Source organism: Oppia nitens, unplaced genomic scaffold, assembly GCF_028296485.1.
Source record: "Oppia nitens isolate AA-2021 unplaced genomic scaffold, nextdenovo-longstitch-racon4-pilon3 scaffold17_pilon_pilon_pilon, whole genome shotgun sequence".
Lineage (NCBI taxonomy): Eukaryota > Metazoa > Arthropoda > Arachnida > Sarcoptiformes > Oppiidae > Oppia > Oppia nitens.
In genome coordinates this window covers 1,269,236-1,288,439 of record NW_026533196.1, presented here as the reverse complement: position 1 = coordinate 1,288,439, position 19,204 = coordinate 1,269,236, and the positions used below count along the sequence as shown (strand labels likewise).

General features: G+C 20.0%; 1 protein-coding gene across 1 annotated transcript; it reads right to left on the bottom strand.

Moving 5' to 3' along the window:
• Positions 1-2,391: 2,391 nt before the first annotated feature.
• On the bottom strand, positions 2,392-17,568 carry LOC128965528 (Kv channel-interacting protein 1-like). Its single transcript, XM_054312235.1, has 5 exons — positions 17,397-17,568; positions 4,917-5,168; positions 3,816-3,992; positions 2,702-2,886; positions 2,392-2,513 (listed from the first exon to the last, which is right to left on the bottom strand). Exons 1-5 carry the CDS (start codon positions 17,566-17,568, stop codon positions 2,460-2,462), a joined length of 840 nt encoding a protein of 279 aa, XP_054168210.1. The 3' UTR covers positions 2,392-2,459.
• Positions 17,569-19,204: the final 1,636 nt, after the last annotated feature.

Here is a 19,204-nt window from a genome sequence, read left to right as displayed (position 1 = left end):
TAAATTTGATGTCTAATAAAAATATATCCGATATTATATGATATGATATGATAAGACACTTATCAACTATAATACTGTATTAAGCATAATATATACAGTATATCATATTAATTAATTAATTAACAACTAACTTATTACTGTCATTTAAATTAAGATTTAATAAATAGTTTGATATTTATGCAAAGTACTGTATATACAATTTATACATTATTTATAGCTAATATATTATTTAATATTTGACATTTAAAAAAACATATCTGATATATGTTATATATGCACTTAATTTATGTAATATATTGTTTTTATATTATATCTAAGTTTTATACGTTTTCTTGTCATTAACTTATTAGCTTTAATTTTATATTTTTATGTTTAATTTTATTAAGTAAAATTTTAATAATTCATTAATTGTGTGGTCTATAAATGATTAGATTAAAAAAATATTATTATTATATATATATACTGATGTACTTGCACTGTACAGTTTAAAATAATTATTGAATTAACATAAAAAATTTATTTTTCTTTAATTATTTAACTAAATGCTAAGTTATGCAATGAAACCTCAATTTTTAGCATTTTAATGAATAAGGTAAACATATAAAGATTGTTTGATTTTATCAAAGATGATTAGCAAATATATATTTATGAGTTTTGTTGACAAATAACTCATGAAATGTAATTTTTTACACAAACAAACAAAATTAAAGTCAAGTTCAGGGATCACTTTTTGACATAAAATTTTTAAAAATCTACACTTCCTATTTATCAATACTATGTAAGTAAATAGTATTAATATATTTAGTTTTAGTTATTTTTAAATAATTTAAACAAAATAACTTAATATTTTATTTAATACTAATTAAACTTTAATTTAGATATAATATGATTGTTTAGATGCAGTTTGCTATATAAATTTATTTATTATATTTAAAATACATTATTTTAAGTTGAACCAGAATTTATAGTTAAATAACCACGAAAAAATTATTATCGTTTATTATTATTATTTTAATTAAATTCTACTGTATCTATTTGTTGGTATATACAGTAGTTACTTACTTTGATTTGAATAATCATAACATTTAATTATGTTTTATATCAATTTTATTTGTATACATATAATCATAAACATTATAATATATATCGTAATTAAGTTTTATAATTTACTTTTATAATGAGATTTAACCTCAAACATTTAGATCCACATACAGATCATTATAGACTATATTACATAATTAATAAAATTAATTAATTTATATATTTATTATAAATACATATATATTAACAAAATATTTTAACTCTAAATATAATTTTTATCAATAGATTATATATTATAATTATAACTTTATATATAATGTTAATAAGTATAAATATATTTTGACACAAATGATAAGTCAAATTTTGTAAATATTCGTTAATTTTATATTTTGACAAAATATAACTCATTATATCTTACATATTTTTACAACTCTATTATTAATATACTTAATATAATAATCATAATACGGTATGAATACTTCAATATTATAATATGTATATATTATTTTAATAATACCAGTAAAAGAGTATACCGTCATTTATAATAACTAATGGTATAGTTATGATAAATATAAACTATCAAAATAAGAGATAATTCTTATCCTATAATTTTCCACATTTTTGATAAATTTATATCAAAACCTTATCATTTAAGTATTCAGTTTTTAAAAATTAATAATTTAATAATAAAATATTGGAAACGTTAAGAATAAACATCACAATTAATAACAATATTTGTCATTAATATATAATTTAAATAAATTCAACACATCTCACGCTTTTATTCTAAGGACAAATGCTAACTAATTAAAGTAATAATAATAAATTAAATTTCAAAAATTAAGTTTTACTCAACTATGACACCACTTTCAATATTTGTATCAATATTTGAGCACATCATTTGATATTTCATATATTGTATTTATAAACATTAATGTTATATACTTTATTTAATTGCAAAGTATTTATAAAAATTATTTTTATATTATATATATTTTTATATTTAATAAAATTCTAAGTAATAAATAACTATAGAATTCTTTAGTCATTAGAGATGTATTAACTAAAATATTTTGAAAATCATGTCTTTTTGTTTTCTATATTTTCATTCATATATTTTAATTAATCATTTTATTTGATATTTATAAACATTTTGTTTTTGTCGGAATTGTTTAAATGAGATATCGTTGGTTTAATGTATTAACAACATTAAGAAAGAGTCAAATGTTATGTCATTTGTTGTTATTGTTAATCTCTATGTCATATACTGTTATAACAGAGTATTGGATATTAAAATTATAATAATATTTTGAATTCAATAAAGAGATGACTGAGAAGTCTGAGTGTATTCATTGAAATGGTCACAAATGATGATAATTTCATAGAAATCCATAGACATTGAATGCCATCCATTAAAATCATTGTAAACCAGTTGTGTCGAGGAATTGCATCGATCTTATGATTGTCTCATCCTATTTACAGTAATATTGTAAATGAAATAAATTTGAGAACAGAATATTAAATTTAAAGCAATAATGGCATACAATATATCACATTTAAGTGAATTCAGTTTCTATTTACACAATATATAAATATATAATATATTCAATAGACAATTGAATTTAAATCAAAATCATTGAATTGCAAATAAAAAGCCTACTTTAGTACAAATGTCCATAAACTGGTCATAAGTGATGTAACCATTCTTATAGACGTCCAGTCTTTCAAACACTTGGTTTGCGTGCTCTTCACATGTCTTTAAGTCATAGGCCGGCGAAACATTACAACCCAACAGCGCGTATATGGCGACAGATATTTGATTTAATTCATCTAATGTTATACGACCTATAGTTATAACAATTTATATATTTTTAAAGAAATATTTATTAGAATTTTCCAAATCTACAATTAACAATAAAAATCAAACTTTTTATTATGTTATAAACAATTGCAATAATTAATACAATTTATTAATAGCATAATTGAAAGCTACACAAAGTCTCGTTAATCTAATTTACCGAAACATTTAATTGTTTGCTATTGTGATTATCAATGATGCTATAATTAATTTGATTTTTTCTAAATAACAAAATAAAACAATTTTTAAGACTACTTTTTCTATGATGATTAAAATGTCAAACTTAATTGTCATTATACTGTACTAACTTATACTTTGTTAAAAACATTTTCTTTTATAATATCATATAAAAACAATGTTAACTTAAAATAAGATATATATTTTGTTATATTTTATTTATTCTGGTTTTCCAACACATTTAATATTTAGATAATACTTTTTATACTATTTATTTCATTTAAATTAAAACTGTAGAAAGTTAATATTACCGTGTAGCAAATTGAAAATAATAAATTTTGTATAATATTATAAAGTAAAACTATTATTTTTAACTAAACACAACTGAAAATAATACTATAATTTTATATAATATAGTACTACAGTACTGTATAATAATTTTAATTAATTAAAAATGTTAGCATTTCAATGAAATAAAATATTCTTTATATATGCAAATTATTTGAATTTTAATATAAAAATAATTTTTATGGTAAATTCAGTGAATAAAAATAAAATAAATAGAAATAAATATTTTAAATATAACTCTTTGTTTTAATAATAATCTCCAATACTATACAAAAGCTAAATGTCAGCAATGATTCATAAGATGGTAATAACTCATCAGATTAGGAGAGCGTCGGTCTATAATATAGATATATAAATCATATAATCATAACATAACATAACATAACAGTACCGTCTTTATTGATATCATATAATGTGAATATCCATCGTATTTTGTCCATCACTGAGCCCTTACATAACAGTGCCAAAGCACTGACATAATCGGAGAAAGTAATTTGTCCGTTGTTTTTAGACAGGGAGTCACTGAACATAGCATTGAACACATAGTGTGCATACAGACTGGCGTCACCTGAAACACACAATACAACAAATGTCATACACTTTTATTCCTAATTTCATCCATAGATCTATAGCTTTAGTTATACTGTATTAATATATTTATTACAAAATCATAATAAATCGATAATCTTTTGTGATATCAATCAGTAGATAAAAAAAGTGCTTTAAAAATAGGCAAATCACGACTTGCATCTTAAATAGGGCTGTCTATAGTCTATAGATATTTATTGATTCACTTTTGGTTTGCATCACAACAACCGTTTCAATAATAACACTGAAAAAGCAATCAATTATATAAAGTCTGCTATAAATCAAATTTTTATCCCAAAAAAGTCTATTTTGATGTCTTTTTATGAACTGATTCAGTGAATGAATTACTCTAATCTTCAAATAGTCGGTCTCTAACTTAAACATAATTTAAATGATTTAGTGATCATTAAGAGTATAGGAATGGTATGGAATAAAGATGTGCTCTAATAATTAGGTTGTGTTTTAGCAAATATTTTAGTTTTCTTACATTTAATTCAATATTTGACAGTAACTTCTTTTAAATGTCTAACTAACTTCCCACTCAAATGTATCCCTAAAAAACATAAAGGTGCGGTCAGTTGTGAATATAACACCTGTTCCTATTAAACCTTTAATATCTTTGTCATTAAAAGTATGTCAGACGTAAAATATAGTTTAAATTGAGAAGAAAACAAACTTAATCACTAGCTTTTATATAAAAACATGTAACGTTGATATCTTTTATTAAATACTTATATATACTTTATATATATATTAGTAAATGTATTAATCAATGGCTAAATTGATAAGACATGTAACGGGAAAGTAAGCATATCTTTTTAAACAGTTTGATGTTTGTGTGACATATTATTATTATTTTAGTAATACCGTAAATACATGTATTAATAATATTGAAATGACTTACCGGCCTGTGGGAAGAACTGAGAGTATATGTCTTTAAATATGGACTCATTAAGTATACCATCAGACATAGCAGTGGCGCACTTGTATCCCCAATATAACAGTTTGACCTCATCTTTATTAAAGTCAGTCTTTTTGCACAATCGATCCAATTCTCGACGGGAACGGCGGATCTGGTTTTGCGGTCCGTTCTTTTGGGCCAAACGTTGAGCACAGGCCTCGTTTAACATCAGCTCAAACTCATCGTATTTCTCCTCTAGTTTTTAACAAATTATAAAAACAATTTAAGCAAATAATTGTGTTTTTTTATTTTTTACAAAAATAAATAAGAAAAAATTAATTTCCGTTTAAGAAAATGCGTATAAAATTCAAATTAATTCATGTATTAAAAAACATAGACATGACATTAGTTTATAAAAAAACAGCAAAAAAGCTTAAGTTGTTGATAAAAAAATATATAAAGCGTTATCTTGTTTGCTAAACAGTCAAACAAAATGCTATTTAATTCAAAGTTATAAAGTTTGCTTTTTAAACATCTAGTTTTTTATGTTTATGTTTTAAGGCATTTATAGAGTTAAAGCCAATAAAATATAACGAGAATAGCAATCAACAAAAAATTGGATTTATGGTTGCGATGGACTCTGATAGGTATCATTACATTGAAATTACCAACTATTAGGTAATAATGCAATACAGTGTATGTATGGCACAGTATAATCATCGACAACAACAACAATACTATACAAAAGGATGTTTGGGTTTATGGCTTAACACTTTACTTATGGCTTTATATAATTTAACAAAACGTAACATCTTTTGCTTACTTTTTATGTTGCTTTCATTTTTTTGAAACAATTTTTGATACTCAGTAAAGACAAAAACTGTTTTTTAATATATATATATATATATATATATATATATATAACTCATAAAAGTAGAGAAAATTTTGATGTAAACAGAGATTACCATAAAATTTTTTAGTTTTATATTGTAGTATTAAGCATTTTTTGTAATTTGATAATAAAAATATAAAATGCAAAAATAATTTGAATATAATTTCAGTAAAATGCATTTAAAATAGATTATTTTAATTCTTTAAATACAAGTATTGCATTTATTAAATTAAACTTATTGTGTCTTTAAATATCAATATAAATAAAATTTATTTCTATATTTTGTGTTTTATAATTATAACTAAAAAACTATTAATATTCTTATTAAATATAATTAAAATTTAAAACTTAAAAAACTATATTTTGTTGTGAGATTTACAGTTTGACGTAAAATAATAATAAATAACAAAATACTTTACAATTATTAGTAAACAAAATGAAAATATTAGATAAATTATGCACTGCTCTGTAGTTAATATTTAAATCTATCCATAAATATAATTTTAATATATTTATCATTAAAAACAACCTTATTAAATATTTAAATAATTTTTAATGTTTTTAATAAAAATTAACATGTAATCTAATTAAATAATATGACGTGTTTTAAATTTAATAAATTATTATTGTTATTATATATATAATATGAAAGTATAATTTAAGTGTTTAATTTATAAATAATGTAAATCCAAAAATACAGTTTATAGTTAATTTTATTATAAAAATATTACGCTTTATATTTATTTATCTAAAAGATGATTGGATTTTTATTATAAATATTTATAGATTATTAATTTTTGAAAACTATTAAGTGAAATCGACAAATATAATTTTCTGTAAATATTAATAGAAATATTGATTTTTAATAAATAAATATTAAAATATGATACATAAAATTTACGTAATTATTAAATAAGATGTTTACAATATATAATAACTAATTTGCCAACAGTTAAGTTTCTTATAATTAAAAATATAAATTAAATTATAATATAAATATAAATTCAAAGTTATCTTATTTAGATGCAGATTTTTAAATAAATAACAAAAACAAAATAGTATTTAATTTAATTATTTAAATATTATTTATAAAGTTATATTAAAAAACATGTCTTATAATAGTATATTATATAAAAAAATAAATCTAGTATTAACTTACATAAGAATTCATTTAATTTAAAACCAACTCATTTCTCAAAATAAAGTTATGATTTATAAATCAATTTTACTGCCAAAAAATCGATAAAAACTCATAAAAGAGAGGAATTTAAAATAAAATGAAATGTAATATAAAAGAATAGCAAAAATAATTCATCCATTTCTTTGACAAAAAAAGTTTTATTTCAAAGTTGTGTTTTGAGTAAATTATTTAAAGAATTATACCTCTAATATATGTCGAGATTTTGCTTTTAAAACAAGTTTATTAATACAAGCTTTCATTTTGTACATAAAATGATACGACATTTGATTTTTTGTATAACATTTCATGAGTCAAATTCTTTCATAAAATTATTTGAAAACAAAATCATAAAAATAGAAAAACTTTTGAATAATATTTCTTGTATTTATTGAATTAATTTTTTTGTGTAATATATTCAATACTCTATTAACTTTATATCTTTTTTAATAAATTGTGAAAGTTTTTAATGATCACATTTATTTTATTTTGTTTGTATTTTACTAATCATTAGTTTAAAATATTATGTTTTGGTAATTTTAAAGTATTCTACATTAGATTTTTAGAAATTATATTTTAATAACTATTTTTCTAGTAGTTTCGTTAAAAATTTTTAAAAACAACATATATACATATGATAACTATAGGTTTGGTTTTTAAAACAATTATTATGTTTATGCTTTAATAAAATCAAAACTATTTCTAGAATTTATAGTCTAAATTAATATATTATTATTATTTTATGTTTCTGTTAAAATAAACGACATGTATTCAACATTTTTGGATACAATGGACATAATATAGACTATATTAGATAATATAGTACTTAAATTTCATTAATATTGTTAAACACAAAATGTTAAATTGAAAAATAAATATAATTGATTGGTGTTAATCAACTCAACTTAAATTAAATTAAAATTCATTCAAACAAATCTAATAATGAACACATAATGTTAAGACAATAAAAATAACTTAAGTATTAACTAAAGTATTAATTCGTTTAATTCTATAAATAGATTAAAATTTTATTATAATATAACAGAAGTTATTTTTTGTGAATAATTTTATCAAATATCTTTATATTGTTGTAATAACCTCAACAGTTAAAGTGTTGAATATATGATACTTATATAATTTATAGAATATATTATTATATATATTTATATTATTTATATAATATAAAGGTATAATAATTGTAAAAAGCTTCAAATAATAATATATTAAGGCAATAAAAACTAATGTATCTTTTGGTTATCAAAATAATAAAAAAATATAAAAATATATTATTCAATTATTATAATTAAATTATTAAAAATAATTATTTTTGTCTAAATATATTATATAAAAAACTATACATCTATTAAAGATGAAATAATAGGTTTATCTAAGCGTTCAATAATATAATGAATAATTGCTGTACAAAAAAACATTTTCATCTCAAATATAATTTCAAATAACTTGAGTGTCAATTATAGTCTTTTCAAAGTCAAAGATCAAACAAATATATCTAAGAAATGAATTTTCTATTTCACTGACTAAAGAAAATCTTGGAATAGATATTGTTATATATATTATATATTAAGTTAAGATTTTTGTTAATTTTAGATATTATTGATGTAACACATAAACAGTATATGATATATAAGTTATATATATATATCATAAAATATTATTGATATGATTAGATTTTTTGTGGATAAATTGTGTTCAACTCTTGACTTATATACATAGCTTTGTGCTTGAAGTTAAAGATAAAGAGATAGTCGGATATATTGATTTTGTTGTCTTTAATGTATTTTTACATTAAATACATATAACGTGTTCATGCATTACATAAAACAGACCCCTTTTGGCTATATTGAAGTCTATAAACTAAATGCTTTATCGAAAAAATATTTAGATAATATTAACTTATTATTTGATTTGATAAACACTACATAATTGGCTTTATTATCTAAATATCATATTATAATATCATTTACTTTATATTAATGTTATACATTTAAAGTTATATTGCTATTGCTTTGTTATTGCTTCAATTACAACTAGACTTATATAATATAATAGAGTTTAGTTTAAATTCACTTTTTGTTTTATTTAATCCACAAAAGTTTTTGTGTTTATTATGTATTTTAAAAATCGATTTTAGTCCCCGTTTTTAGGCTAAACGTTAATTCTGATAGAATAGTCATACAATAGACATTATTTTAGGTTAAATATACTGTATATAAATATCCGTATTTTATATCCTTAAAGTCTCTTTTATTAACTTTATTTTAAAATTCAAAACATTTGTTTTTATCGGGAATTATTTTTATATGAAAAACTTGCGGAAAAAAGAGTCTGTTATTTGTTTGTATTTATTTGCTGTTAAATTTTTTTTACAAATATAAGAATCGATTATTTGAGACAAATTTTGCAGACAGACATAACAGTAATAAAAATCTATTTAATTCTTTATTTCATTAGACATTACATTACACTATGCGGTGATGAGATGTGCAAAATGTTATATCAATGTTTCACTTAAAAAACTTTGTCTCTCTCAGCAAATAACTGATGAGTTTGTCGTGAAAATTGTCTTTTGATTTCAAAAACGTTATTAATATTTGTGAACTCTATTTTGGCTTTAAATCCAAATCCAATAATAATAAAACAGAAAAATATTGAGTTAATATTATATAAAATATATTATATCTTTTTGATAACAAAATGAGCAAATATTTTGCTGTATTTTGTCAAACAAATGCATATTTCAAACATATCCTTTGAGGCGAAAATAATGTGAGATATTTACTGAATTTAATCATTACTGACCCAAACATAAGTTTATTTCATTTTTTCTAATATTTTACTTCAAACAAATTTATATATTTATGAATTAAATATTTTTATAATGCATTTTTACAATATACAACATAAATACACTAAAAAATATATTCTTTATATTTATTACTTGTATTATTGTTATCATTTTTTAGTTTAAAGTTATAATACTGTATTAATAAATTTATATAAAATAAAACACTAAATTTCAAACATTATATTTATTTGATAGTTTATATTGACATTTACAGTGCTTTCCATAGCTTTGAATTCACACCTATATGTTAAAAATATTTGCTTAAAATATTAAAAATAAGATAACACACAAAAAATTTCATATGACTTGCATAATACTGATAAACTAATGCACAAACTAAATGCAAATATCATATGACTAATAGTAATAGTAATAGTAATAGTAATAGTAATAGTAATAGTAATAGTAATAGTAATAGTAATAGTAATAGTAATAGTAATAGTAATAGTAATAGTAATAGTAATAGTAATAGTAATAGTAATAATAATAGTAATAGTAATAGTAATAGTAATAGTAATAGTAATAGTAATAGTAATAGTAATAGTAATAGTAATAGTAATAGTATTAGTAATTAGTAATTAGTAATTAGTAATTAGTAATTAGTAATTAGTAATTAGTAATTAGTAATTAGTAATTAGTAATTAGTAATTAGTAATTAGTAATTAGTAATTAGTAATTAGTAATTAGTAATTAGTAATTAGTAATTAGTAATTAGTAATAGTAATAGTAATAGTAATAATAGTTATAATAATAATAATAGTTATAATAATAATAATAGTTATAATAATAATAATAGTTATAATAATAATAATAGTTATAATAATAATAGTTATAATAATAATAATAGTTATAATAATAATAATAGTTATAATAATAATAATAGTTATAATAATAATAATAGTTATAATAATAATAATAGTTATAATAATAATAATAGTTATAATAATAATAATAGTTATAATAATAATAGTTATAATAATAATAATTGTAATAATAATAATAGTTATAATAATGTGAGAGTCTAACTGTACAGTAGTAGTAGTAATAGTAGTACAGTAATATTGTTCATTGATATATGATTTTTTGATTTTTATTTATAAAACTACTACATTGAAATCCTATTGAAATAATTTTATTTTTTGTGTGTAGTTTATTATAAAAAAAAATTATATATAAATTTCAAAAATTCAAAGCTCAGGTGCTTTCTATAAAATATCCAGTGATATAATATTAAGTTCAATATAGATATTAGCGAGAGTTCAGAAAGAGTCGGATTATATCGGATTGAATCGGATTATCAAAAAAAAATTATTTTTATTAACATATTTATTAAATAAACATACATTAAATAATATTTTATAATTTATGTGTTATATAAACTTTATTTTTTATTAATACATTTATCTGAATAAAATATTTTATTACACAAACTGTTTATTTTAAGTAAATTAATGTTTTTAATTTAAAATAACTTTATTATAAATATTATGAATCTTATATTACCTAATAAATAATTAGGTGTCAATTAAATTATGCCAAAAAATGTGTTTTTATATTCTTTAAAATTTCAGTACAAAATATTTTTAAAAATTAATATAAAAATGACTAAAAATATTATTTATTTTAACTATACGATTATACAAATAATATAATATTGTTTAAATTAATAATTTTTAATAATAAATAATGAGTATTAGTTACTCTATTTTATATATACAATAAATAATATGATAGATAAATGCATTTTATTTTATATTACTTTATTACATGCAATGATTTAGTCAACTTTACAGCGACTCGTATTAACAAAGCTTACGTAGTTTGCATTATTTATTAATAATGAAGAAAATAAAATTAAAAATTTTAATTATCATTAATTATCAAATTTAACGTTCAAATTCTCATAATTTAACTAAAGAAAATTTTACCAAAAAATATAATACAGTATATAATTTATATAACAAAATTTAACATTAATATTAGTGTATTATTATGTATCGCGGATAAAGTGCTTATCATAACATCTGAATATATTAAAGTACCATATATTTTATATATTAAATATATAAAAGTTTTATTATACAAAAAGAGAGAAATTTGAATTTTACAAAACCCTAAAGTTATATAAAGAGTTTTATTATTAGATTTGCTAAACTGAGATCTGCTATTGATCTAAACATATATATATATTATAAATATATTACATGTTTCTATATATATATTTATAAATACTATGTATGTAGAGTTGTCAAAAAGAGAAATTTATAAAATAGAGAAATTTCTGTCTATGAGATCCCTTATGTTAATTTAGTTCTCTCAATATTTGTTATATTGAAACAATTCTTTATAACTATAAATATTATCTTTTAATTACTATTCAAAGTAAAAATAATAATTTATTTAATTATATTGAACTAAAAATATAAATAAAATTTTACAAAAACTAATTATAATTAGATAATTATATTAATTTTATAAATAATAATCTCATTAATATAGTAGTGTGTGGTGTATATAATGTATCATTAGACTGTATTATAATAGCTATAGATATAGGGATCTCATAGTAAACTATAATGATAAAGTAAAATTTCTACAGAAGATTATTTCTGAGTAACTTTCTTGAAATTTTCTTTTGGAAATTTATTAGAAAATTTCTATTTGTCTATCTCTAGGATGTATGCCTTATATTGCTCGTCTGAATATATATTATTGCATAGAATTTATTTCGCTTTGATTTTCAATTAAATTTTTATATTTGTCAAACAATCGTCTTTATGTATAGGAATTGACACACGAAAAAGTACTTTTAAAATATCTATTTTTTGTTATATAAACTATATTTTGTATATAATTTATTCATTCAATTGGAATCCCTTTTTTATGTATAAAAAATATATTTATATTATATAATATTTTATAGGAAATTGAGTTCACATTATTTGTTGTGTCATTAAAGCAAATAAAAAACGCCTTTTCTTATGTCAGCTCTCTCTCTCTCTCTCTCTCTCTCTCTCTCTCTCTCTCTCTATGCATACAGTATAATATGACTACCAAAGCAAATAAACCGACTCCTCTTATATATACAATACTTGAAGTTTATTCAATAATATTAAGAACAATAATACTTAAAAAGTTGAAGCATTTATGTTTAGATATTATTAGTAAAACAGATGATAGTCCTCATCGACAAAAAATATACGGATTTGTCGTTAATTTTTTATTATATGAAGTGAAAGAAATTGTCGGAATTGCTATCATTTGTTGACTTCACTAACGAGAAATACAAACACTTATTATGACTTTTATTATTTTCTCGTAAATTATTAGTTATAAAATTTTAAAAACAATTAATATACGTTAAATTATATCATTTAATAGGCTTATCTGTCAAATAATCATATTAAAGGACAATAAGTTAATTGTTGAAGTATAACAAATTGACAAAAAAATATAAATTATATGAAAATAATGTTTGTGTTATTAAAACTATATATAAATATATATCGGTATATGACTATAGTATTCTGTTATATAGTTCATTAAACAATACAAACACAATGAGTTTGCTTACACTTTGCAAAGTTATACAAAAGATTTTATGCAAATATAAATTTTTATTCAATGCCATGTCATTCAAACAAATGAGTTGATTTCTACCAAAAAAAATATTATTTTTCAAAATCACTATTTATTTCCAATACAATGCATTTATGTAAAAAAAAATATTATATTTTCTTAGATTATTAAAAATAAAATTAATAAACGATATCTCATACAGTATTGTTTACAAAAGCAAATGTATTTCAGTGTTTTTCAGAAAATTGCATATTATATTATAAAGATTTAATTGCATAATATACTACAGTAATTACTGTATTTTAGAATATATATATATATATATATATATAATTAATACAGGGTTGCTAAATTTGTAGGGAGGGGTAGGCCATCTTACCGATTACAGACCGAGTTTATAGAGATCGAAAATTTTGGGTCTTACCCCCCACTGGTCTAAAACTTAAAAGTTAGGGGCCCTTATAATTTTGGGCCAATTTCATCTATAAAAAATTTAATATTAAACAGCAAAAAATTAATGTAAAGTAAGTTTTAATAAAAATAAATAGCTTATGTATAAAAAATAAATAAATAGAAACTAGTTAAATACTGAAAAATAATTAATTAAATTAATATAATATTATTTACAGTAAATAATGATGTTATATATGTAATAAAACAATTAATTTTTTTAAAATTTATAATCTAATTAACGCAAAATATGTTTAAAAATATTAATAATCAAGATATTAAATAAATATTACACATAGAGTTCGGGCACTCAAAAGTGAGAAAAGTTCCCTAATAAATTCCATTCAATTTTCCAGAATTATGATTAATATTTATTTTATATAATTTTATTAGTTTTATTATTTATTTTACTATTTTATTTTTTAAGACGTAATAATAAATACAGTACAATATTAATTTTTAAAATAACAATATTGTAATTTTTTCAATACTAAATATTCATAAGTAATTATTGTAGTTTTTAGTGTTATATATATTTCAATGCAAAACTATATATTATTTTCTAAACTTTAGTAAAAAATAGTAGAATAAAATATTTTGAGAACATTAAGGAATTAAGTTGGGAATATTATCTTTTATTCAGGAAATTTATAAGGAATTTATTAGAAATTAAATTAAAATTGTTCTTAAGTTATACCATTACTAGCTTTTTGAGATTTTTGCCATTCACCCCCATATACCCCCTGAGAACGAAAATCTTTAGCAACCCTGAATATATAGTATTAAATAATTTATGAAAAAATCAATGTATTTATTTAATTTGTAAAAATAAAAATATTACAAATAATTTTAATTAATAATAATTATAATGCTATATATAATATTAACTCAAATTTATCAATTACTAGTTTAACTATAATAAGTTATACATTACAAATCAAATAAATAATTATTGTTTATAATGTTTGAAAATTTTTAAAAATGTCATAAATGACAATATTCTTGTCAGACGTCCTTTTTGGGTACTCTTTTCAAAAGTTATCTATTATTTAATTTTTTTCTTAAATACATTTTTACAACAATATATAATGTATAGATCACTGGTGATCAGTATAGTGATTTCTGATTACTTTTGATTAAAATGCACTGTCGAAGCTTATGGTTTATTATAATATATTTCATCTAGCTCAAATACACTGTTACATATTAATTTTAATTAAGTGGTATATTTTATTTAATATTATATAAAAAAGGTTATTAAATTTGTGTATTATATTTTTTTTGTTTTTTATCTTGGTCAGTAATTATGTTTTTAAGTAAGGGACCGTATAATAATCGTGATATCGCCTGGTATAGATAATGTATAAAAATAAAAACTCAATTTCTTAGAATTTTATTATACTTATATTTATTTAATATTTTATTTATCTTAAATTATTGATAAAATAGCAGAAAAAATTCCGAAAATAATATTTTTGAATTGGCAACTCTATTTACATAATTACTTAATTTAATGTATTTTACATTTTTCAGATAATTAACTCCATTTTGTAAATAAATTCAAATATTCTTGTATTTTTATTTAATCAGTTTTGATTTTGCTAAAAATTTTAATTTATGCACATACATAATTTAGTATTTATAATGTAAATCATATTAGATTTTAGATGTTATGGTAAATTAATAACTAAACACTTTATCAAAAATTAAATGTTAATTTATTTATCATATTATGTTTATTATTATTTTATTTTTAAAATATAATAAAATTATTAAACTAAATTTATTATGTTATTTTTACCAAAAAAAACATTACAAATGGTGTATTATATTTAAAAATACACTTCAAGTAAAAGAGCACTTATAATACAACAGACAAATAATTATGTATATAAATATATATATATATAGTATATTTAATATGTTATATACGTGATATAGTGATCACTCAATCAATAAGTAAATCAATTATTTATTATAGTTTTTCTTTATTTTTATTAAACTTTTTGTTTTTGTTGTTTTCCTAAACCAAACAAATAATAAAAAGATATTTCAGTGCATTACTGACTAATGAAACAAAAAGCTAAACGCAAACAAATTAACTATTTTTATGAATTACTTACGAAATTTGATTGTAATCATTGAAAGCTTATATCATATAATATTTAGTATGAATATGAAATAAATTACAAAAATGAAACTAAAAGTCTCTCAAGTTTTCAACGTTTTTATCAATGTGTTTCAATTGCTGTGTTTATAATAAATAGATTTATTAATTTAGTAACAATAAAATTGTATCATTACTTTAACAATATTGTGTTATTTGCACTAAAAATTATTATGACCTTAATCTTAGATTTGCATTTAATGACTTTTATATAAAGTGTATTACAATTGAAAGTGTAATATATTTGAAATTGTGGTACAAATGTGTTGATCACTAAATATACCGAAAAAATATACATTTGGACACCTATTACATGACACGACAACTCGAAATCACACAAACGTTTTGTAAGTCAGTTATTACAATAACTCAGAAGTAAAGAGTCGGATACCAGAGATATTGTCTGATGTCTTCAAAAATATAGTTTTTTATTGATAACACCAATCGTTCAAAGTTTATATTAATTATGGTTTTATATTGATTCAAACCTAGATGTTATGTATCATTTTTTTAATTATCTAAAAAAATAACATTTCCAGCTATTTATAATGATTATTTAATTTAGTTAACTACAAGTGATATGAATTATTGTTTTATATTTACATATAAACTTAAATAAATAATCTTTTATTAATATAAATATACATATATTATATATAAAGTTTTATCTCAGAAATAAATATATTATTTTTATATAAAAATTATTATACAATATTTATAACAAATGTTGACACAAAATGAATATTTATTTTTTGATTATATCTCTAGAGTTTCAACTAAACATAATATTTGTCATAATGTTAAATATTAAAAATATATTTTTCATGTTTATTATAGTATATTATAAAGGTTTAAATACAAGATTTTTTTTCATGCATCAAACCTAAACCGAAAATTAAAATTAAACCAATCCATATTAAAAATTATAATTTTTTTATTTAAAAAAAAACATTAACAAATTATATAACTTAAAATACTTATAAATTATATTTTTAATTTTCAATAATATATATAATTATCAAAATCTAAAGCAAATTTGTTGGTCTGCGATATGATTATCACTTAAATGATATCAAAATTTAGAATTCACTTAATATTCGAACGAAGACTTAGAAACTAAAACAAAAAATATAAATTTTAAAACCGAAACCATAAATACTGTTTACGGTTCCGGTTTTTAAGATAGGCTTTTGAATCGACTCTAATGGAAATGACATTATATATAAATGATATATAGATATGTTTGTGAATAATTTATAATATTTAAATAAAGAGATATTCAACATAAGACTGTATGAATATCTATACCATAAATACCATAAAACATATGATAACTATATAATAAATAATACCTTTTTTAAAAGTCTTTTGAATGATACCAACAATTCTGCTCGAGATATAAGACCAGGCATTTTGGTGCTGATGTTGAGTTCGGTTCCTATTTCTTGATTCATGGATGCGATCGGTGTTTGAAGACTTCATACAACTGGGCTGACACTGAGCTGACAGTGCACTGGAATTCATGATTTTATAAGATTTAATAATTTCTTGTTTTTCTTATAATAAAAATCTTTTTGAGAAAAGATAACTGAATTTCAATTTTATTTTTGTTGGTTTTAACTGTTCTTTTAGTTTGTATTTTTATTTATAATTTATTTGTTGTTTGAGTCAACCTTATTAGCTGTTAAGCACATAAAAACAGTGTATAAGTTTGTGAATAAATGGTATATAAACTTAGAGGACAAACAAAATATAAATAAAATGTTATAATCTGAGAGCACGTGAAAAGTTATTCGCCAAATGTCTATTCCTATGGCTTATGGATCTCTTTGAGCTCACAGAGAATGAAGTGTTGGGTTAGTATAGCTTTCCATAAAACTGTTGGATCAATAAAGAGGTGGAGAAGAGATCACGCACTTCAAGACCGACTTTTCAATTATGAAAACCTAAATATATATATTTTCTCTCATATCGTATAACATTTTTATTGTAAGATTAAATATATTCTAATGAATACAATATTTTTTGCATTTATAAATAATAGCTGATAATAATTAATAAGTTTCACACAAATTATAATTAAGTACTTAAATCAAAAAGGCTTTCGCGTGAATATTATATTAGCAGAAAAATAAAAGTTTTGAACCAAAAAAATCGATAATTATTATCATTTACAGTATTCAACACTAATGGATGCTTCACTTAAAGTAATTTAATTTCCAATTTGAGGTCTGAATATAATATAATAAAATAATAAGTTATGAATCATACGTTATGATACATACAATATATCAAACACAACATTTGGCAAAAAGTATTAAAAATTTAATTAATTATATTTTGCTGTTATATACTGTAATACCTGATAAAAGTTTTTAAAACCATTAAATGAAAAGGCATTGAAATTCAATAAAAAAGAAATTTAAAGATATATTTTAAAAACACTTAAATAAATCATAGATTTTGCTAATAGTGACAAACTCTTAATAAAGTTTACTTATAAACTGAATGATTTGTTTGAAAACATTGATCAACAAGAGGTTAGTTTTATGCACAAGAATTTGGTCGATAGTATAGAAATTATTTTGCTATAAGTGTCGGTGGGATTCAATACTAAGTGATATTTAAGTACAGTTTTATTACCATTTCTAAAATAGCCATTTTTATAGTACTGTACATCTAGTAGTTATAATAAATGCATTGAGTATTGAGTTTTGCTAAAAATTCATAATGCATTTATAAGTTTATTTTATAACTAATGTATATTTAAATTTGATTATTTAATTTAATTAGTTAATAAATATACACTAAAATTATTAATGTAACTTACAGTATACTTACACTATACATATAATATAATAAATATTTTTTAAATGATGGCAATTATATACAATTATAGTAAGATTATCAATAAATCAATTGTTTTACAATTTTTTTTAGTTAAGTAGGCATTAAGTTTGCAAAAAATAAAATCAATAATTAAATTGATTGAAAAGTGAAAAGCAGTAAATTATGTGAAAGACATGACAACACATATACTCTTCGACTACAAAAACACATGAATTCATAGCTAAAGAAGACAATCCATAAAACCTGTTAATCAGTTTTAATGCAAACATTTGACACATCACTGATAATCTTAACTATAATACCAGTAGAC